At 38.1% G+C, this 22,949-nt stretch overlaps 1 protein-coding gene across 10 annotated transcripts in view; it reads left to right on the plus strand.

Moving 5' to 3' along the window:
• Window positions 1-22,949, plus strand: part of ADAMTS6 (ADAM metallopeptidase with thrombospondin type 1 motif 6) — a 290,570-nt gene that overhangs the window by 260,120 nt on the left and 7,501 nt on the right. For 8 of the 10 annotated variants that reach the window (XM_082623510.1, XM_082623508.1, XM_082623505.1 and 5 more), the window contains 3 exons: window positions 3,967-4,171; window positions 11,493-11,669; window positions 14,163-14,319. In XM_082623510.1, coding sequence (XP_082479636.1) covers window positions 3,967-4,171; window positions 11,493-11,669; window positions 14,163-14,319 — 539 coding nt within the window. Of the gene's footprint in view, window positions 1-3,966; window positions 4,172-11,492; window positions 11,670-14,162; window positions 14,320-22,949 lie in introns of those variants that run through there. The other 2 variants (XR_014294257.1, XM_082623514.1) reach the window with 2 other exon arrangements.

Raw genomic sequence — 22,949 nt, forward strand, 5'->3', positions numbered from 1 at the left:
AAATAATAATAATAGTGTTTATTTGGAGGACCTTGAAAGGCCAGAGGAAGCCTTGCTGGAAAAAAGTAATGTGGTCAGAGCAGCAACTCTTTTATGAGAAAAAGAATAGTAGTCAAGATGGTGAGGTGACTAGGGATAGGAAAAAAACAAGAATTCTAGAGGCATTGAATGAAAATGGTAGGATTCATGACATAGGTAGAAATAATTAGGAAAAGGAAAAGGGAGGAGTTGATATTAAAGAGCATGACTGATAGGAAGCTAGTGCCCCACTGTAAGAAAAGGAAGTAATGTTGAGTTGGAATCCAAAGAGAAAGGCCAAGAGTTCAGTTTTGACCATGCTGTCTTTTAATAGCAAGAATATTTGTATATATGACCTCATTTGAAGAGTCTTTGGATACTGAATATAATTCCTGTATGTTACTGTGATTTTTAAATTTGCAAAAATCAGAAAGGTGAAAACAATGGAGTACAGTACATTGTGATAATACTGTGACCAAGAATTAAAAGACATTTTTTTAAGCAACTGCAATATGGAAGGCACTGTGCCTTGGAAAATGGTTCTTTTTCCTAAGGACAATCTAATTGGGCAAATACATATAAAAATAACTATAGTACAAGGCAAAATATGTTAAGTACAGTAAGAGTTATAAGCAAAAGGGCAAAAGGATGGTCAGACTGGAGAGAGATTTTTACCCAGGGGCTAGGTTTTCTTTAATAGTATATTTTTATTTTGAGTCATTTCACCTCACCCCATGGACGACTATAATCTGTTATTTTAAGTTTAGAAAAAGATCATCAGAGTCCTCTATAAAACTCCAAAATGTAAGACCTGGGAGGAATCATAGAAACCATATAAGTCAACTCCCATCATCTCATTTTCTTCCCCCAATATTATTGTTTGTCCTCTTAAGGTACAGATAATGTAGATCAGATTACACAGGCTGCATCAAGCCACTCATTTCAGACACTCAAACGTGAATCCCACTAACTGTATAGCTTCTTCATCCTGATGAGGATGAAGACAATTTTATCACTGGGTCTTCAGCTCAGAAAGAAATAGCCCCAGTATTATTCAGATTATAATAATTCAGCAATTGATAGTCTCAGAGATAATTTTAGTGCTCATATTTTACCACTGAAACTAGAGGATGAAAAAAGAGAAATAGGGAGAATGTCATCAGAGGGTCAAATACATGGAGAATGAAGTTGAAGGAAGCAGTCTGTCTTACACTGGACAGGAGAGTGGTGAAACTGGGACTAATAGATGCAGTGGTAAAATTGCAAAACTATTTAAATAACTAGATGGTGATTTAATCCTTTAGAGAGACATGGGAAGGGATGATTTGGTGAGCAATAAAGACACAACAGGGACTGAATGTGAAACCTGAAATCAAAGTTAAAGTCAGAAGGAAAATTGGAAGTGTAGTTAATATTTTTACTTTCATACATTCTGACTTAAACGCTAGAGTGATACATCTAGGTTAAAAGATGGTTGGTAATAAAAGAGAGGACGAAGAATAAAAAGGCGGAGGTGGCCCTGGTCTCGTGCACCAAAAAAAACAGCAACACCTCCTGAATCACTGCTGTTACTCTGGGCACCTGTGTTTAATTTGAAGGCCTCCATCCCTCTTACATTATGAGACCTAATGAGATCATGGCTGGAGATGGTATGACTGAACTTTTTGTGGCTGAGTTATACACATTGCTGTTTTATCCCCTAATCTTGGTGATGAAATCACTGCTGCGAATTGAATCAGAGTTTCACTATGGCTGGCATGCAAGTTATTATTCTCAATACACATTTTCCTCTTTACCAAAAATGGTACTAACAACTTAGGATCCTGTTCATCTGTGGAAAATAAAACGGAAAGAATATGAAAATCACTTTAAATCTCCTCTGGAAAATGACTTAGAAAAAAAATGTTAATATCAGATTTTTTAAATTCAGGATTAAATTATCATTCTTTAAATAAATCTTATGTTGAAAATTTTAAAATTTTTGACAAAATATATTTTTAAGTTTGAGAAACTGGTTAGTTATGATATTTCTAAATGCTGGTTTCCCTCTGTAAGTAAAGAAAATAAAAATAATAGTAAACAAAGGCCATTGTGGCTTATTTGGTTGAGTGTAGGCTCAAATTTAGGATACTAGTACTCTGACTTCACTAAGGGATTATCTTCCACATACAAAACTGGCAAAAATGAGCTAAGTTCATGAAAAGAGGTGAAATTTGTTCTTAAACTTTAATACTCTTCTCTCTGGTTACTCTCCTAAGAGCATGAACATGTCCATTTAGGATATATGTGTGATTTATAAGTACAGATTGAAGAAAATGTCTTTTGACCTCATGCTTGTGATCTAGATTCTATTATTTGGCAGTGTTATAAATGAAATCCAGTGGATATCAGTTGATGGGGGATCTAGTCCTAGCTCTATCATTGCACTTTTCATAATTTTGGAGAACTGTTTTCCTAACACTGGGTCTTACTTTCTTCTATAAAACAAAGCACAGTGCCTTGAGCATAGAAAGCATTCAGCATATATTCATTACATTAAATACAATAATATATCAGTCAGGACTCTGGTTGGAAATAACACAACTTCAACTTTGGCTAGCTTCTGCACTTAAGAGGATTTATTGGTTTATATAACAAAGCTGAGGGAATCGTAAGAGTGGACCTAGCTTCAGGAATGGCTGGAATCAAGCACTCAAGTACCTGCAGGACTCTCTAGCTCCTCTGCATTCTTTCAGATCAGCTAATTCCACTTGACAGGGGACATGGCCATCATCAGCTCTTGTATCTTTATACACCTTTGTGACCAGAAAGGAAAGCGTCCCTTTTGCTATCGTTGAGGTATAAAAATTCTAAAGCTGAATTCTTATTGGTCTGATTGGGATCATGATTCATACCCTTGGACCAATTAATGTGCCCAAAAGAGTGAGTCCTGCAGAAATACTACACACACACACACACACACACACACACACACCTGAAATTGTATATATGAAAGTTCATTGATGACTTTAGGAGTGGTATACCTACAAATATGAGATATGTTCATTTATTAAGATATTTCTGTTTCTTCCCACATTAGCTGTGTAGAAGCTGTTTTTAAGAGTAAAGAGGTCAAAGCAAGGGATCTCCATGTTTTCACAGAGCTGGCTCAGGGCTCTGCTTTTACCACAGTTTTTAGGACCCTCAAGTCTTCTGGATGGATACCTGGGCCATCTCTGCCCCTGTAAGGACAATAAAGAAGTCTGTCTTATGGAGAGCATTACATTCATTTCTGGGAATCAGAAAACAAATCCCTAGCTCCTGTAGTGTGGTTTTATCACAAAGTCCTCAATTGAGGGAGAACCTGCCTCAATGTAATAATAAAAATGGCTACTGTTTCTTGTTTGTTGTGTGTTAGACACTGTTAGAGGCTCCTGAGACCCTATTACTAGCATATCTTCTCTTGTTCGTGTTCAGTATGTCAAGGTGATAGGCTGAAATTAGCCATAGTGAAGTATTCGTACCACAAAAACTGGCAAATGTAACAAATCAGGACTCCCTCCCTCCCATGAAGAACCAGTTGTTACCATTTACCAGCATGTGGCTTGGAGCTTCATATGTTACCTTGCTTAATCCTCAGGACAATCTCATGATTGATATTGTTATCCTCGTTTTAGAAATTAATAAAAAAGGACAAAAAGAAGTTTAAAAACACATAATGCATTGCTTGTTTGAACCTGGGTTCTGCCTGCTCCAAAGCCCATGCACTCTGCTCTAGAAGGCAGCCAACAGTGGGTTATCTTTTCCTTAGCAGTTCTTCCATTTGTCATTTGTCACATCAACTGACACTGAAATATTAGCTCTTCTGAGAAGAGGAGGTAGTCCACTGAGAAAGTGCCTTCACTCTGCTGAAATCTCTGGCTGCACTGAGGGAATGCTTTTCTGTGTTTCTTCCACTTCTTGTTGCAGGTGGTTCATTGGGGACTGGTTGGAATGTAGCAAGACTTGTGATGGTGGGATGCGCACAAGGGCAGTGCTCTGCATCAGGAAGATTGGACCTTCTGAGGAGGAGACACTGGACTACAGTGGTTGTTTAACACACCGGCCTATTGAAAAAGAGCCCTGCAACAACCAGTCATGTCCACCGCAGTGGGTGGCTTTGGACTGGTCAGAAGTAAGGAAATCTGAGGCTGTATGTTTTGAGATGTCTTAGCTATCAATACCAAAGCATTTAATGTTAAGGACACCTGAGCATGTGAGCACCTTAGAACTCAACAAGTAAGGGCTGCATAACTCTGAATTTGGCCATGTTATATTTTTTTGCTGCTTGCCAGGAAGTAAAGGTTTTTGGAGTAAGGAAAATCAATGAGAAACTAGTCATCAATTTAATTAAAAAACAAGCCTGAAGTGAATTTGAGAGAATATTATAAGTGGGTTTTCTTCTTCATTGCTATTCTTGAACAGCATTATAAGCTCAGAATTAGTGATATGTTATATCTTTTTTTCCAAGTAATGTTCCAGCCTAACCATATAACTCTTACATATGAATTTAATTTATCATCACATGTTATATATCTATATATATTTTAATTGCTTCTGGGGAAGAAACACAGAGTTGAGGGTTATAACTGTCAAAAAGTCAAATTCAGATTTTATCATTACCTCCACTTATATGATCATTGAGGAAGATCTAACTAAGATAATGTTTTTCTGGCATACATGTATATATAAAAAGTCTGATATAATCCCGAGGCCTCAGAAAAATGGTCTTATGAAAAATTAGGTAAGAGGTAGAGTTAATTCTTGACTCTTCATCCTGCATGAGACATATACATATACACACTGTACCATTCTCTACATTTCCTAAAGAAGAACTGAATCCTTCTGTAGTGTTGGTAAATGTTAGAAAGAATGAGTATCTGGCTATATAACTAAAGGTCATTTTTCTAAGTTAGCAAAACAGGATGCATTTCCTGCTGGAAACATTGTAGTACTTGCTTTAGGTATTTCCTGTAGACCTCATAAGTTTGTCAAAAAATAAACAACAGAAAAAAACTAAACATTGTTCTTTAGGAACCTCTGGATGTAACTTTTCTCCCTATGAATCTTACTGCTTGAGTGGCCTTATTTTGCTAGAGGCCCAGGGCTAAAAGAGAGACCTGTGTTTAAGATGGTACATGGAAATGGAGATTCTGACCGGTTGTGGTTATCTGTGGAATCTTTGGCAGACGTTGGGAGTGTTCTTCCAAGTTTCCTGGCCATAGTCCAGCTTCAGTAATTACATTCTGCCTACCTAACTTTTATTTGTGTTTCAATCAAATGTAGAGATATTCTCAGTATTATTCAGTGGTTATGGAAAACAGTATGAACTCTTCTGTTCCCTAACAGTGGGTGGATTAACTCCTACATTCATTTGGAAGATAAAATCCAGTGATAAAGAAGAGACATTTTACAGAATTGTACACATGTTAGTAGTTATTTTACTTGCAAGTCAGTGCCCAAGACCCTTATAGAAGTTCATAAATAGTCTTTGATAATGATGGCAATGTTGTTATTGGAAAATCCTAATGGGAGACCTGATAATTGGCTGCAACATTTTTAGGGTTTCAGGCCAAGTCAGTAAGTATAACTGGGTGCTTTCTAACCACATTGGGATAGGAGCTATGGAGAATTCAGAAGAATCTCAAGAACTTGGGAAAATAAGAAATATCCATGAAGCAGCTAGAAAATAACATAAGACAGTGTTTAACAAAATGGTGGATTGTGAGGTATAAATGTATAAGATATACAGAAATTCAGAGCTGAGAAGGTCAGAATAGCCTGGAGTAGGCTCAGAAGGCTTTTTAGTTGATGGGGGTTGAACTGAATGTTGTAGGAGTGTAAGATTTGAAGTAGGGAAGAGAACAAGAAACTGGAGAAGTATTCCTGATAAGAGAAACAACTGAACAGAAACACAAAGATCATGTGGTGAAAGTAGAGTGGGAGAAAAGGATTTGTTTTAAAGAATAAATGGAAGATAAGATTGAATAAAGTAGTGATAGGTAACAAGAAGGCTTGAATACAGAACTTTATACCATATTATCCTTCTACAAAAAGTGGAGAAAAATCAACAAGTTCAAAAATAGAAGCTAGAAAAAACTTCTGCTGACCACTAAAATGCCAAAATCTTCTCATGTGCAGACTCACTTCACATTGGTCTCTGGACCTACATTTTTCTGTATCATTATATTTTTAACATAAAACACCAAATATAATCACCTTAAGGAATAGATTATGTATATTACTGTATGTTTCCCTTCCAAATACCATTTTAAGATTTTCTTCCTAATTCAACTTCATACAGGTTGTAGTTACCCTACTTTTAGCATTTTGCTTCTCATCTACCCAGTCTTAGAAGTGGCTTGCTCAAATGGCTCTGCGAGGCTGTTAGGTACTCCTGGAAGCTGCCTGGAGAAATATGTTTAAGTTAAGGGGACTTTGAATCACATTTCTGCTATCTTCTTTAAGATAGCTAAGTCAAAGCTTATGGGAGAGAAGTGGAGCTGGGGGGCATGGAGTACACATGTTGGGACTATCACTTCCAAAAAAACCAAAAAAGTGCCTGTTGTCTCTCCACAGACAACACAGGAAAACTATTCTGGGGTAAGCATGAGTCAGGAAATCCTGCCATTGCCATCTCAAAGATTCTAGTTGAACATCATCTATACCATCATCTTCATCCTTTGTTCAGGAGGAAAGAGTTGATTTTTATCCCCATTCAGTCTCTCCTGTTTATTTTCCAAAGGAGAGGGTGCACTCTCACCCTTCCATTTCCCTTTAGCGTAAAACCTACCTCTTCTCCAGATAAGTTAAAAATAAGTAAAAGTAAATAGCATTAAGTGAAAAAAAAATGTCTGAGTAGCCATGGAGAACAAAGTGAGAATAAGGAACCTGTTCTTCTCAGAGGAATGTAACATCTCCCACTAATGAAAAGAGGAGGTCCCAGCAGAAAAGCAGGCAGTGTTCAACCTCTTTGACTTAACTTTTGCAAAGATATTTCACACAATATCTTTTTCACACGCCCATGAAAACTTCCCTCCTCTTTCTGCCCCCTTCCCAATTCCAAATATCAGCTGTCTGAGCTCTGCTAATCACAAGGGTGAGGTTCAACTGGTGAAAACATGTGGCAGTAAGAGGAATGTACCCTCTGACCTTTTTCTTTTCTTTGCTGGCTTCTCTAATGTAAAATTTCCATTGTTGCAAAGCCAGGAACCGTTTTCATTTTCCCCATCAGTGAAACCCACCCAGTGCTTACGGCAAAAAAAAAAAAAAAAAAATTAAGCCAAATTGCCTTGGTGGAAAATGGCTCTTCTGCAGTCTTTGTGAAACTAATGAAGCCATGGCTTTCCCATTTCCTACAATTTAGCCTCACTCCTGGGATCACCCATGCTATGTTGAACTTAAATGGCTTTCTGTTTTTGCCCTCTCTTGGCACGTGACTCTTAAAGTGTTGCTGTGTACTGTGAATGGGCTCCAGCAATCCTTAGCCATTCTTTTGATGTATAGGAATGGTTTCTTTTGACTCTCACAGAGTACCCATTGAAAAAGTTCTGTTTCTTGTACTTATTCTTGGACAAATAGATGACTGGCATCATACTCAATTGACTTGATGGGATTTACATTTAGGTAGCATTACTTAAGAAGGATGGGGGGGCGGGAATCTTCCTACCGAGGCACTGTTCTTTGTTTTAGTAGATACTTGTGCTGTCACCTTGTTTACTCCTAGGTTCTACTCTGATGCCATAACTAAGTAAATTAAACCCACCTCTCCAGAGAGAATTCAGGCTAACCCCAAAATGTTAATGTTTCTATCCTTTACAAGTGAGAGCCAAATTATTTTCCCTGGTGTGGTTTCAAATGTTTTTTCTGCAAAATATGTTTTTGCTTCTTAATCATAGAATGTTGAACTGAAGTATAAATGTATCTCTCATAAAAATCACCTCCTATATCCCACTGAGATGAGAACAAAAACAAATGGTCTGGTCAGATTTTAAATAACTGTAAGTTTCTGATTATATGAATAAAAGAAGAAAAAAAAGATATTTATCTGCAATGAGGAGAAATAGTGAGAGAAGTAATTTTACTAAAGAATCATTTTCCGCTGAATTATCTTCCACCCAGCTACCTAATGGTTTATTACGAGAATGAATTGAATTAATTTTGATATTTATAACTAGACTTTAGTCTAAAAAAATGACTTTTTATTACTAAGTATTCAATTTCTAATTATTTCTAATGAATTTTACTGCATACTCAAAAAGTGTGCAAAAAATATACCCTTTACATGGGTATAGACTAATGATTATCTCTGAAACATGCTCTGAATCACTTATGATTAATTTAATGCCTATTAATCATATATATAATTGTGGTTACATCTTGCTTTTCTAGGATTTCGTATTTTTTCAGGTAGCTAAATAAAACTGAGGCTGTCAGATAGATAAACATATTCATCAGAAGGCTAGAGAGGCAAAGATGAAATGTAAGCTAAATAAAGCAGAGGGAAGAAGCAAAAATAAGAGCAAGCTGAGGGATGTCTCTGCTTGAACATCTCTGACATAAGGTCAGAAGAATTTGCAGGATAGAGTTCTACTTAAAACGAAGTTGGTCTAAGTGGCATCCTGTGCCTTTACTATTTTTTACAAGCAATTTTTACACATTTCATTTTACAGTCACCCTCTAGAAGTGCAATATTTGCAGAGACCAGAGTTGAGATTCCGGCTATAGACATGTAATATCTGTGACTAGATCTGCAGGGCTCAGGGCTGGTATATTCATTGAATCAGACTGTAGTTTTCAGTCATTCACTATTTTGAGAATCCAGTTGATTATCTCTACTTCCAGTGCTATAGGATAGAATATCTGTGACTTATTTAGTGGAGCTTGGGCTATAATTTTCTTAATTATTTCTTGCCTCAATAGAAGATGTCTTATGTTAAGCTTTGCATATAACTTCACATTGTCCCACAGAGGGTTTGTGTCTTTGTACATTTACCTTTCAGGGCATTATCTTTTTCAGAGCTGCAATCTGAATTTATCTGTACTTCTCAGTACTTCAGTTTCCTACTAGTAAAATGGGTGTGACAACAGCACTTCGTGAGGTTTCCATGAAGATTAGGTAGATTGTGACATGCAAAGGACTTAGAATGCTGCTGGACACTTAATAAAGCAGTAATCATAGTAGCAGCAGCAGCATTAGCTTTGTGCCTGGCACTGGGCTGGCACTAGGAACACTGTACCTTGTTTAGTATGGAGAGGTGAATCTGAAGAGGTCAGCAGAGGCTTCCTATCGGTGTACAGTAAGATACTTAAAGAGTTTGAATTTTTATCTTGAAGACCACTGAAGGATATAACTGGATGTGTGCTTTAGAGAGTGGATTGGAGTGAGGCAGGAACAAGAAACAGGAGACCTGTTAGAAAGCCATTGCAATGTTACATGTAGGAAGTGATGTTTGTCTTAGTGAGGTTAGTGGCAGTGGAGACAAAGAGAAATCAACAGATGTGAGAGAGATTTACAACTTAGATTAATAGAACCTAGTGCCTGAGTATATGGGTAGAGTGAGGCAGCAGCTAGAAATAAGGATGTTGATTTGGCTGTGAAAAAGAAGAACAGGGATTGGGGATTTCTCTCTTGATTTCTAAATCCCTAGCTAAAACCTTTTTTGGAACCATATTGGAAAGAACTGGATGTTATTCTCCTTCAAAATGCATCTTAATGTAATGTTTTCTAAGTTGGAGGAAATGCACTCTGTTACCACATTCATTGTGATGAAGAGTGTTCATGAGATCCTTGATTTACACCTGAAAGAATTTTAATATTTTTCTTTCTTTCTATGACGTGAACCAGGTTCAAGGATTACCCCTGACAAAGCCACTCAGGGATGTGTACATTGTTCAAGAAGACATTCCCATCCCACAGCTAGTACATGTTGATTTACCTAAAAGTAAATCAAAACCGTCATCTTCCCAAATAAAGGAGGGTATATATTTATAAAGTGCTTTCTCAAAACCCTCTGCTGGATCCTGAGGATGGGGGTGAGGTTGTGTACGAAAATGAAGCAGAAATGAAATAATTTTAAGGAGCTTATAGTCTGGTAGGAATGAGAAGACTTATGAATACATAATTATAAAATAAGAAATTGGTGATCAAGGGCACAAGAATTTATATATTCTTACATCCTCTTTTATGTTACTTTACCTTGTGTCCACCTATCTATCTCCTACATTAAAACTGTGAGCTCCTTGAGGTACAGACTGACTTATTCATTCTTATGGTCTCCCCTCCCCCTGGTCTAGTGTAGTTCCTGTACGAAATTTGGAAATGGCTTTTGAATGAAAGGTATAGAAATGGGGCTTCAAAGTATTGTGGGTAAGGGTCTCACTTCACTGAGAAGAAGTACAGATTATAAGGAAGGGCTCAGATATGCAGGGGAGAAAGCTGGAGGACTTCAGCCAGCCACCAGGTTGAATAGGTGGCTCTAGAACAGAGCACTCCAATTAACTTGGAAAAGAGGTAAGTAATAGACTTCATGACATAGGAAGAAGGATCTTTTCCTCAGTACGAAGAGCAGACTGGTCCAACTAAAGCACAGTCAAATTCATTATGTTTAACTGATGGACAAGCAAATGTCCAGAGATTTTCTGTACAGTGAACCTTTACCTGTGATCATGTATCCTTAGCTAGCACACTCTAAGAATACAGTTGGCCCTCTATATCTCTGGGTTCCACATCCATGGATTCAACCAACCAAAAATTGAAAATGTTTGGGAGAAAAGTTCCAGGAAGTTCCAAAAAGTAAAACTTGAATTTGCCATACACTGGCACCTATTTACATAGCATTTACATTGTATTAGGTATTGTAAGGAATCTAAAGATGATCTGACGTATACAGGAGGGTATGTGTAGGTTGTATGCAAATACTCTGTCATTTTATACAAGGGACTTGAGCATCCACGGATTCTGGTGGCCTCCAAGGTCCCGAAACCAGTCCCCTGCGGATACTGAGGGACAACCGTACACATCTAAATCAAACCTTAGCTTGCTTCACAAAGACAACTTCTGATGGTCTATTAGTAACATAAGAATTCTTTTCAGAAGACTACACCTAGCAAGTAAGAAACCAAGGATTCCACATTCCAAAAATTAGCAGAATCTTATCACAACTGAATATGGCCAAGAATAGGGAGGAATCACGGAATAAGCCTACACACAATAAAAGAAGAAAATATGCTGCCAAGAAAAGCAAACTTTGGATTTAGCTCTTAAAGACCGTAGGGAGAAAGATAAAAGTTCTTCTATTTAAAAACTTAAGGAATTTTCATATATGTAAGACTGCCTAGAATTTAGTATGTGTGTATGGTGTTTACCCAAACACACATTTACTTGGAGAAAGACTTTCCTCAAATTTTTCTCTCTTTAGACTCTCATTATTCATTAGTATTTGTTTTATTTACAGTGCACTCCCAAATGTGGTCCAGGATTCAAGCATCGGATTGTTCTGTGCAAGAGCAGTGACCTTTCTAAAACATTCCCAGCAGCACAGTGTTCCGAGGAGAGCAAACCCCCTGTCCGCATCCGCTGCAGTTTGGGCCGCTGTCCTCCTCCTCGCTGGGTGACAGGAGACTGGGGCCAGGTAGGGCAGTTGGACTGTGGGCTCCTGCTGAAGCAGCACCTTGAGACACTTGAGGTTCCTGATTGGGTCATTGTAGGGGCTCAAGAGATGAGTAACAATACATAGAGGTCCAGGTATGAGATGTGAGTGTGAGACAGTGCATAGGCAGCAGCAGTCACACATAGACACACTGAGCCATGTTTCTCCCACACCTACACACTTCCCACTTTCACCTACTCCTTGGATTCTAACATTTTAACTTAAAATTAAAGAGAAATAGTCTAATGGCCAGAGATGTGAACAAGCTACCAAAACTTGGATTCTAGTGTCAACTCCCTCAACTAGTTCAAGACCAGATCAGTTAACACCATTGTCTTAACTTTCCCACTTGCAAAATGACTTCTCTTAACCTCACAGAAAAGATGTGGAGGTTTTAATTAGCTTGATAATATGATTGACAATCTTTGAAATGTTATGAATACTTATTCTTCAATGGATTTAGCTGATGGAGACTATGAATTTGGGAAACGGGTATATAGGGCTTTTAGTATGTATTTTTATATTGATTGGACTCATTTCTATTTTATGTTCCAATTCCTATTTTTACTTTCTTCTTTCTCAGTTTTAAATTGTGTTATCTTGCTGAAGGTCACCTTAAACCCTTTAAAAGCAAATTGATATATTTGGATAGAAGGAAAATTAAGTATTGTTCTTTAGAATGTCAAAAAGGAAATTTATTAGGTTATGTTAAAAAATAATGCTCCAGAAAGAAAATTTCTAGTGAATCAATGCCCTTTTACTGTGGCTTTATAATTAACCTTGAGCTGGTCATTTTCTAATATCTGAGACCCAAATAAATCATAGTGGCATATAACTACACCAGCATGATTTTGTTTGTGCTCTGGGCCTGCCATTACTTATTAATAATGGCATTTCATAGAAGTAGTTACCAAAATTATGGCCAAAATTCAATATTGCTAGAGTGCAGCAGTATCTACAGACTCTTTGGGGAGTGGGCAAAGATTTTCAGTCTCTATTAAGGCAAATAAATATACTTGCTCTGTGCTCAGCCCTGTGGGGAAACAAAAGAAGTATGATCATAAAATCATTAACATTTGCATTGTCTAACAAATAATTAATAATTTGCTTTTGTATAACAGTATTTAGTTTGATTTACAAAGTGCTCAAGTGGAATGTACATCATAAGCTTAAGTAAACATTGAATGCAATAAGTGTTTCTCTGTAGAAGTGTGGCAGTTTCACAATTTATAATTGATACTATGCTATTAAAGAATCAGTACAGACATGCTCTTATGATTTTTATTTAAACCGGCTAGGAATTTCCTTTCTTATATATTCTTTGTTGCAATTCACTGTTATATAAAGGGCATTTGAAAGTTTTTGCGTCTTGATAATTTCACCAAATTTACAGTTATCAGTTTGAGATTGTTCTTTTAAACGTTGTCAAGTCCTTTTCTTCTCCTCTATATTTTCAATTCAGTTTCCTAAAATTGAAATTAACCAGTGAAAATACATTTTCAAAGATGCTTTACTACATGTTTATGGTGCATTTATTTTTCATTCTGTATTTAGAAACTTAAAAGTATCTGTAAATATCCTTGCAAGTCCTGTAAGTGCTTTGAGAGTTTTTGCAAATAAATCCAACAGGGCCTCGGTTTGTTTACCTTGTAAACATCACCATCACCTGTGTTTGCACAATTAGCTCCTCATCCCTTTGATCCCAAATCTCACAGGCTTTCTGGCATTCTGGGCGGCAGGCCCAAAGAATGGACCACAGCTTTATTCTTCAGCCTGGACAGCTGATCAGTCCCAGCTGAAACTAAGCCCCTCAGAGAGTAACTTCAATTCTAAAGTAACCGAATCCCCGAGTAGATGAAAAAGGAGAGGGAGACATGCTAATTGGCTAACACCAGACCTCTTCTCAGATTTGTCTCAGATTTGTGTGACTGAAAATACCTCACAAAACTCAAGGTACTTATTTATGCTCTTTTTTTTTTTCAAACTAGTCCCGTCGTCACCAGGCCCCACAGCAGTCACTGCTGTTATACTGAACTAATATTTTGATCAGATTAAGAGCACTCCAATAGACCATCAGGTTGTTTTCCCACAAATCTATAATATATAAATAGGCAGCAATAGTGATGTCCCAGCCCTAGAACCTCTGATTATTCTACTTCATCACAAATATTTTCTCATTATACTCTTGTTTAAGTTCACAAGCACTGCTTGGAACTGTTGAAATAATAGACCAAGAAATCTCCATCTGTTGTCTTCTGGAAACTAAGTTGCTTCCATTGTCTAGGGTAATAACATGATCCTTGAGTCTCCAAACCAGTTCTGTAATAGAATGACCTAATCATATACCTCTCCAAGGTGAACTACATATGGGCTTTAAAAGCTAGTATCTATGGTATTTGAAATGACATAGTATCTTTTTTACCTCCTGAAAATTGTTGAGATCAGTATTTTGTTTCTCCCTGTCTTTTGGTTTAGTGTTCTGCTCAGTGTGGACTTGGACAGCAAATGCGGACTGTGCAATGTCTTTCCTACACTGGACAGGCATCGAGTGACTGTCCAGAAACTGTTCGACCTCCATCAATGCAGCAGTGTGAAAGCAAATGTGACAGTACCCCCATTTCCAGTACTGAAGGTAAGTTTCCCAGTACCTCCAGTATAGAAGGTAAGGAGCCTCTGGTCTCTAGTGGTTCACCTATACTGATTCCCAGAGTTCAAAGAGCCCCATAAAACCACTGTTGTAGTGTGTCTGCATAGAGCATTTGTGAAAGCTACATATATACTGGATATGTAATCAGGAAACCTAAGTTTTCTTCCAGACTCTTCCATTAACTGTATGACCTTATTAAGTCAACTTTTCTGGAGCTAAGTTTACTTACCTGTGCAGTGAGGGAGTGGGGTGGATAATCTCTAAGGTTCTGTCCAACCTAGCATTCTATGTTTGACTTGTGCTAGAAAGATAGAGATGATTTCTAATGAACCAAGCTTAAAACTGAAAACGTCTATTTCTTTTTGGCTACAACAATGGACCTCTGCTATTGTAAAGATTAAAATTCATGCTTGTGATACATATAATGAAAGCAAATGTTTGAAACTACTTATGTTACAAATGCTAATTTTCTCCTTGAAGAAAAATAGAAGAATGTTATTATATAGCTGTTTATATAGGAGGACAAAAGTCTTCAGACTCTGAAATTTCTCTTCGTTATATATGGGGAAATCCCTTTATTAACAGCAGATGCCCATCCAAATCCTGAATTTTCTTATATCTTATTTAAATAAAGGTACTTTGTTTATTCAGTTAAGCATTCATTGAAATTTCCTGAATGCTACTATGTGCAAGGCATAATAACAGAAACTATGGGGAGTATAGAGACAAAAATGGCATAGTCAGGAAGTTCAGACTGCCTTCTCACATGAGAATGGAAGCATGATCAAATATACAAACATCTGAAGCCATGAATTTTAATTATGTAAGAAACCCAGCCATCGGACTCTGCTTAAAAAACAAATAAAACAAAAATAAAGAGCTATGCTGACTATAATTTGTGACTACTTTTCAAATGAAAATGATATGGTCATTATTCTATTAAAAAGAAATTATTTCTTTTGATCAGATCTATCCATTTGAGGGGTTTTTTTAATCCTATTTTTCAATGTTTCCATAAGGAATTTCATTTTAGGAAGAGCAATCATCTTGCATGACAAGATGCAGAAAACTTGCATCTTTGCAAGTGGCCTGGTTCTTATATCTGAGCCTCAACACAGTATACTTACTGTGTAACTTACTCTTTCAAAGAAGTAAAGCCTTACCCTATATTAATTCAAAATCAGAATTTTAATTTGCAAAATCTCTGGCTCTAGTGCCATTTCCTTTTTTTCCCCTTTGGTAAGGGATGTTCTGGAAATCTAGCTTTCCTTCTCTTGAGAAGGGCTCAAAATCTATGACAAACAGAAGTACTTTTCGTAGCAAAACTATTTTCTTTAAATGATCTAAATTTTAAAAATCTCTTTTCTCTGAGATCTGTAGCAAACAAGTCTTTATGTATTGTAAATTATTGGTATTCAGTCATGTGGGTTTGGAAGTCTGTTTTTCAGAGTTGGAAGATAAAAGGTTAAGGTGGAAGAGAGGATATAGCTATCATATTAAACTATGTTGGGTATTATGTTAGGTCCTTTATATTTATTATCCATTTTATGTATCTCATATACATAAATATCTGTGTGTATTATATAATCGTGATAACAACCTTTCAAGAGTTGGTATTACTGATGGGGAAACTAAGGCACAGAGAGAGATAGTGATTTACCCACATTACAAGAGTAGGAAGTAGTAGAGTCAGGATTTGAACCTAGATTTGGAAGAGCCCTAGGGCATGTCATTTTCAACTACGTTTATATGCTATTTGTAATTCACTCTTTAAAATCAGGAATTTTAAGCTGTGACAGTGAGAGAGTGGCATGGACATACATACACTACCAAACGTAAAATAGATAGCTAGTGGGAAGCAGCCGCATAGCACAGGGAGATCAGCTAGGTGGTTTGTGACGAGGGGTGAGATAGGGAGGGTAGGAGGGAGGGAGACGCAAGAGGGAAGAGATATGGGAACATATGTACATGTATAACTGATTCACTTTGTTATAAAGTGGAAACTAACACACCATTGTAAAGCAATTATACTCCAATAAAAATGTTAAAAAAAAAGAAAATCAGGAATTTTAACATGAAAACAGAGCTTGTGATTATGAAGTACAGACACTTGTGGCATGATTTTCAAAAGATTAAGTCTTGGGGCTTCCCTGGTGGCACAGTGGTTAAGAATCTGCCTGCCAGTGCAGGGGACACGGGTTCAAGCCCTGATCCGGGAAGATCCCACATGCCATGGAGCAACTATGACCGTGCGCCACAACTACCGATCCTGCACTCTAGAGCCCGTGAGCCACAACTACTGAGCTCGCGTGCCACAACTACTGAAGCCCACGCGCCTGGAGCCCATGCTCCACAACAAGAGAAGCCACCGCAACAAGAAGCCTGTGCACCGCAACGAAGAGTAGCCCCTGCTTGCCACAACTAGAGAAAGCCTGCATGCAGCAACAAAGACCCAAAGCAGCCAAAAATAAAATAAAATAAAATAAAATAATTAAATTAAAAAGAAAAAGATTGAGTCTTAATCATTGTTGAAAGACTGGCTTCTTTTTAAATTATTTGTTTATTTATTTATTTATTTTTGGCTGCGTTGGGTCTTTGTTGCTGAGCACGGGCTTTCTCTAGTTGTGGCTAGTGGGGGCTACTCTTCGTTGCAGTGCATGGGCTTCTCGTTGTGTTGGCTTCTCTTGTTGTGGAGCATGGGCTCTAGGCGCACAGGCTTTAGTAGTTGCGGCACACGGGCCCTCGAGTGTGCAGGCTTCAGTAGTTGCAGGGCGTGGGCTCAGTAGTTGTGGCACGTGGGCTCTAGGGCGTGCAGGTTTCAGTAGTTGTGGTGCGCAGGCTTAGTCGCTGTGGCACGTGGGCTCCGTAGTTGCGGCTCATGGGCTCTAGAGTGCATGCTCAGTAGTTGTGGCACACGGGCTTAGTTGCTCCACAGAATGTGGGATCCTCCCAGACCAGGAATCGAACCTGTGTTCCCTGCATTGGCAGGTGGATTCTTAGCCACTGCGCCACCAGGGAAGTCCCAGAACTGGCTTTTTGACATGCCCAGAGTAATATATGTTGAAGTTATGTTCATAACTTCATTTTAGGCCATTTTAATAATTTCTCCAAACACTTCTCTATAGTGGATAATTATCATACATAAGCTTTGCAGCTGAAACTGTAGTGCTGTTTTTATAGTGGGCAGAATATCATTTGCAACTGCACTTATTTCTGCCTTAAAGAAGTTCTCTTAAAATGGATAGGTGTTAATCTGATATTTCTTGGATTATTTGGATAAATACCTCATAGTCATTTCTGTCTGGCCAAATCACCTTTTATTAATATTAATCTGAAGTAAGCAGTTAGGACAATATTTTTATCCTCAGTAAAGGAGGAAACTTTTAGGAAATTATTAATCCTGCAAGTATGACTAATCTTAGAATTGTTATTCCCTAAAGCTGTTGACTCATTTAAGACACAATCACTCTCTTTTATAAAATAAGAATTAAAGTAGAAACAGTATATCTGTTGTAACTTGTTTTGTGTTCTCTTTAGCTTCCCAGTAGTATATATTGAATATATTTAAATACCTGAAACCATCTGTTCATTTCATCAGAAGCTACTTATTGAATGCTTGCTGCGGCCAGCCTCTGCCATTTATTATGGAAAATTCAAAACACTTATAAGTTCGTAGTCTTATGGGAAAGATACTTATTTTTTTTTAAATGCAGGGTAGAATGTGTTATATGGAGTGGTTTACACAAGTGCTAAGAGTGCTCATATGAATGACTGATGACTTTAACATTTTGGATCAAGGCAAGCTTCATAGACTAAGTGGTCCATGAGCCAGTTGTAATCTGTAGTTGGAAAAACCCAGTGTGTACCCTGAGAAAAAGGATGAAACAGTTGATTGAAGTTATAACTTGTCATCCATAGAGATATGAAATGGGCAGATAACATGGATTTTAAAAGAGAAGAGGCTCTTGCATGAAAGTAATGTGAGAGTGACCTGATAGAGCTTCTGGAAATCAGATCAGGGAGAGAGGAAGTGCCTCTTACAAAGGGGAACTTGGGAGGAAAGTCCAATTGTGGGGGAAGGAGTAGGTTCTGCTTAATGCAGGACGTAGAAGAGGACCCCTTTTTTTCTACCAGAATCAGGTTCCCTTGACTCTTGGAAAGGAGGCTATTGAGAAACTAGTTAATCTCTGCTCCAAGCAAGACAGGGTAGGACTAACAGAGCTCTCTTGGGATCTAAAATACAGTCCTTCAGTGGGGTCTTTATGGGTAACATGGGCCACTGATAGAATCTTGGGTATTGTTTCAACTACTGAAGTTTAGGAGATGGTTCCTCTCCTAATATCTTATTATTAAAATAATAAAAAGTTTCAAACATACAGCAAAGTTGAGAGAATTTTACAGTGGACATCCGCCATCTAGATTTTACCGTTAACATTTTACTGAACTTGATTTATCACATAGATATCTGTCTGTCCGTTCGTCAAGGTGATGGTGTTTAAAAAATGTTCTCTCCAGTCATCCAACCATAAAGTCATTTAATTAGCAAACCTACCTACCATGTGCCAGCCACTGAGACTAGGAAAGTTTCCTGTCCTCAAAGGAAGGACAGTTTAGGAGGGGTGGCAACATGCAAACAAATAATTTTCACAATATGGGCAGTACTGTAATAGGGGTAGAAAGAAACTACCATGAGCACACAGAGGAAGGGGTTATTCAGCAGAAGCATCATGGAGAAGGAAAGCTTGAGCAGGGCACTGGAAGGTGTGAAACAGTTGGCCAAGAAGGTGTTGAAATGCTGGGCATTGCTGGCAGAAGGTGATTGTGTGCAGTCACGGGGCTGTGGAGTCAAACATAGTTCAGTATGGTTGCAGAGGGTGGCAGATGAACAGGTAGTAGAGATGAGGCTACAAAGAAAGAGACAGGGACTTGGTTTGGAGGGTCCTGTATGCAGTGGAAGGAAGTTAGGACTCTATCCACCAGTTCTGGGAACAAGTGAAGGAAATTGGGGAGTGACATACTTAGGCTGGCCGGTGTATAAAGGGGCAGAGGGAAGATAGCCTTATGTGGGAGAAGAGTTAAAAAGTTGTTCTAAGAGTCCAGGCTAGAGCTGATGAAGGCTTGAACTCAGGCAGACATAACAAGGATCAAAAAGAGGGTAATGGGGCTTCCCTGGTGGCGCAGTGGTTGAGAGTCCACCTGCCGATGCAGGGGACACGGGTTCATGCCCCGGTCCGGGAAGATCCTACATGCCGCGGAGTGGCTGGGCCCGTGAGCCATGGCCGCTGAGCCTGAGCGTCCGGAGCCTGTGCTCCGCAACGGGAGAGGCCACAACAGTGAGAGGCCCACATACCAAAAAAAAAAAAAAAAAAAAAAGAGGGTAATGGATTGGAAAAAATGAATAAAATGGAAAGGAGAATAAAAAGATCCTGATGAACAATTGGACATAGGGATGAGAATATGATGTGGAAATGTTCAGTATGACTCCCAAGTTTCAGATTTAGGGAACTGGATACTATTAATCATGGTGAGGAATTTAGGCATCTATATGGAAATTAAGCACATTAGTCCCCGAAAGCCATAATAAAATAGTGGAATTTGAATAACATTTTAAAAAATAAAAATAAACAATAGAGAGAGATTGAATAAATGGAAGGTTAAGGCAACAAAGGATAGTAAGAGAAAGAAAATCAGAAGTGGAGAATCAAGAAATTAAAAGTAAATATTGAGAGGGAACTAGGAGGAGGAAGAAGGAAGATATAATTTGCCATGTTTAACATCTACTTTAGCTTTTCATTCCTGAAAGCCTTCGGCTAAGAGTGAAGGCATTATAGGCTTGATCTTAACAGACTGCCACTGATGAGGGTAACACTACATTGCTGCTAAGAGTGAATTGTAGACACACTGGGTATCATTGCATTTGAAATACTACTCAGTAATTTTTTAAAGTACATCTGGCAGCTGAGACTAACGTACTCAAGCTCACATGAATTTCTATCCCAAATGCCATTTTATTCATCTTTATTCAGTTTCAGGTTCCCTTGTAGTTTGGTGAGTCTTTTCAGCTTCTCAATAGCACAAGGCACTCTGTCGTCTAGTATTTATTGCTGCCAAATAATGATTCATGGTGTGGAAAGATGAGCAGGAAAGGTGTGGTTAGTATACATTGGTTTACCAGACCAGGTTGTCTAACAGTGGCTTTGGCGGGTCTCAGTCTCCCTCAAGTACATGATTTTGAGAGAGCCTAAGCAGCTCCAGAAACCTCCTGAGATCCATGGAACAAAACAGCTACTGAATATGGGTTTTAAGGTGGCTTCTGATGTATTAAAATCAGTGAAAGGAATGAATGGTGAAGATCATTTGAACTTTGATTTCAAGGAGGTGAGGAAGACCAGACATTTTTGTTGCCAGTTTTTAAAATGGTCATAATCTACCTTAGCATTCAGGGTTACATTCCCAGCTGTCTGGTTTGGAGGGAACCCTGGATTTGTATTGGGATCAAAGCACCTCAAGTTGACTGTGGGTGGCATCCAGAGAATAAGACTGGGTAAGAAGAAACCAAGAAAGCAAAGAGAGAAAGAAATGGCTTAGTCCATGGTAGGATGGAATCAGAAAAAAGTTCCATAGTTGATATTACCTTGCTTCAAGGGTAAAAAGTCAGTGGACTGTTCCCACTGCAATGAATACTGTCAGGTTCCCAAGCAAAACGTGTTATTTCATCCTTTTCCAGTTTGAATATGTAAAATATCAAGGACTCAGGTACAGTTTCATCAGGAAAAGTATGCTGAGTTCACATCCCCTGCCCCCAGTTCCTGCACCACACAGGTACAGTTTCATCAGGAAAAGTATGCTGAGTTCACATCCCCTGCCCCCAATTCCTGCACCACACATGCACATGCACAGCCTTTGCCACCATTTCACTTCTCACTAGGCTCTGCGTCTCCATGGGCAGTTGGACAGAGGTACAGCTGGTTGTACTTTTGTAATCCAAAGGATAGACCCTTAGGTGAGAGTCATAACTCTGCTTATTGTGCTCGCCATCTGAATTTCAGAAAGAACTTACAGGCACAGAGAACATGCATTCTCCAAAGAAAGATGCTGAATGGTCCAACTTGGTCATGGAAGGCTATGTCCCTGTGTATCCCAACTCCTCCATTGATATGATTTAGGCAGGCTTGGCAACATTTTCTGAAATGGATGCAGTTTATTTACAGAAATAAATACAGTTGCTCTTATACTCCATGGATTAAGTCAAGCCATCAAAGTCACAATGAATCCCAATCCAATTGCATTCTAAATTCATAAGCCTACGTTCAGTGTGAGTATTTTGAAATCATGTCTTTTAGGTCAGAGTTTTGAAATATTAATGTAAAGCACCTGGGGAAAAACTCACTGGCACTTCAATTATAAGTAGACTCATGTGTTGCCTATGAAACAGGTTGTCTAATTTTATCATTCTACTCTACCAGAACCCAGATTACCAGTGAGACCCACTCCAGCATACCTGGAAAGTTGCTTAAGATTCTAATCATGGGTCTAGTTCACATCGTATGGCCTACGAGCTGACTCTCAGCCCTTGATACATCCCTAAGTCTCTCTGAGAAAATTTAGGAATAGTCCATAAATTGTCATTCCCACCAGAAATCTCTAGCCTTGGATAAAGTGAAACTTTATTTTCAGGCAGGGAGGTGAGAGGAGATGTAAAAAAAGGAGAGACTAGTTAGGTCCACAAAATATTTCCTAGAAACCACACAGTAAGGACCTCTCACCCTTCTGATAGACTCTGAAGAAAAAAGGTAGAAAGAGTGTCTTGTCATTCTCCTCCCTAGAGAGTACTTAACTGGTACATGAAGTTAGTAGAAGAGAAAATCGGGCTCCTTCATCTTAAAACCTTTGACCCTGCTGGCTCAGATTCTGCTACTTAAAAAGCAGTAGATACAAGTGTATCTGTGTGAAGAAAACATGATAGTAAAGATCGAACCTTCAAAATAGATCAATTACAAAGTGATTATATTATTACAAAAAATTCTACCTAAACTAAAGGATTCCTTTCAATAGCTCTCCTAGTATAATTGTGTATGTGCAGATTATGTATTACTTGGGTATAGAGAAACCAATTTTTAGATATTTTAGATATCAGCTAGAAATCAATACCAACTGAGGATCATTCAGAAATTCAATCAAAACATGTCTGTTATTGTTTTGATTTCAATGGGAAAATGTGATTTAATTTATGCACCACTTTTCCAGAATGGTTTTATCACAAATGTAACCTGTATTGTGTATTGGCTGAAGGGTAGGAATGAAAAGGCTATTTAATATTTTAAATGGGCTTTGGGGATGAGGCAGACAGACTAATCAATGGTAAGTTTTATAATTAAGGCCTCACAACTACGTACATCAGCAAAATGTCAGTGAGTCAGTCCAAGGGCTTATCAGGTCAGTCCTCTCTAGCTAACTAAAACAGTGACACATGGGCTGAATGCACCAATATAATTTAAAGCTTGTACTGATATTTTTAAGATTACACTCAGCTTTCTGTAATGATGGGGCTTTAAAACTTCTTGGTGTGTTAAAATTACCTTTCACTCATGTAATTTTACAAAATCTAGGGAGAA

Source organism: Mesoplodon mirus (assembly GCF_964341445.2).
Source record: "Mesoplodon mirus genome assembly, chromosome: 5".
Taxonomy (NCBI): Eukaryota; Metazoa; Chordata; class Mammalia; order Artiodactyla; family Ziphiidae; genus Mesoplodon; species Mesoplodon mirus.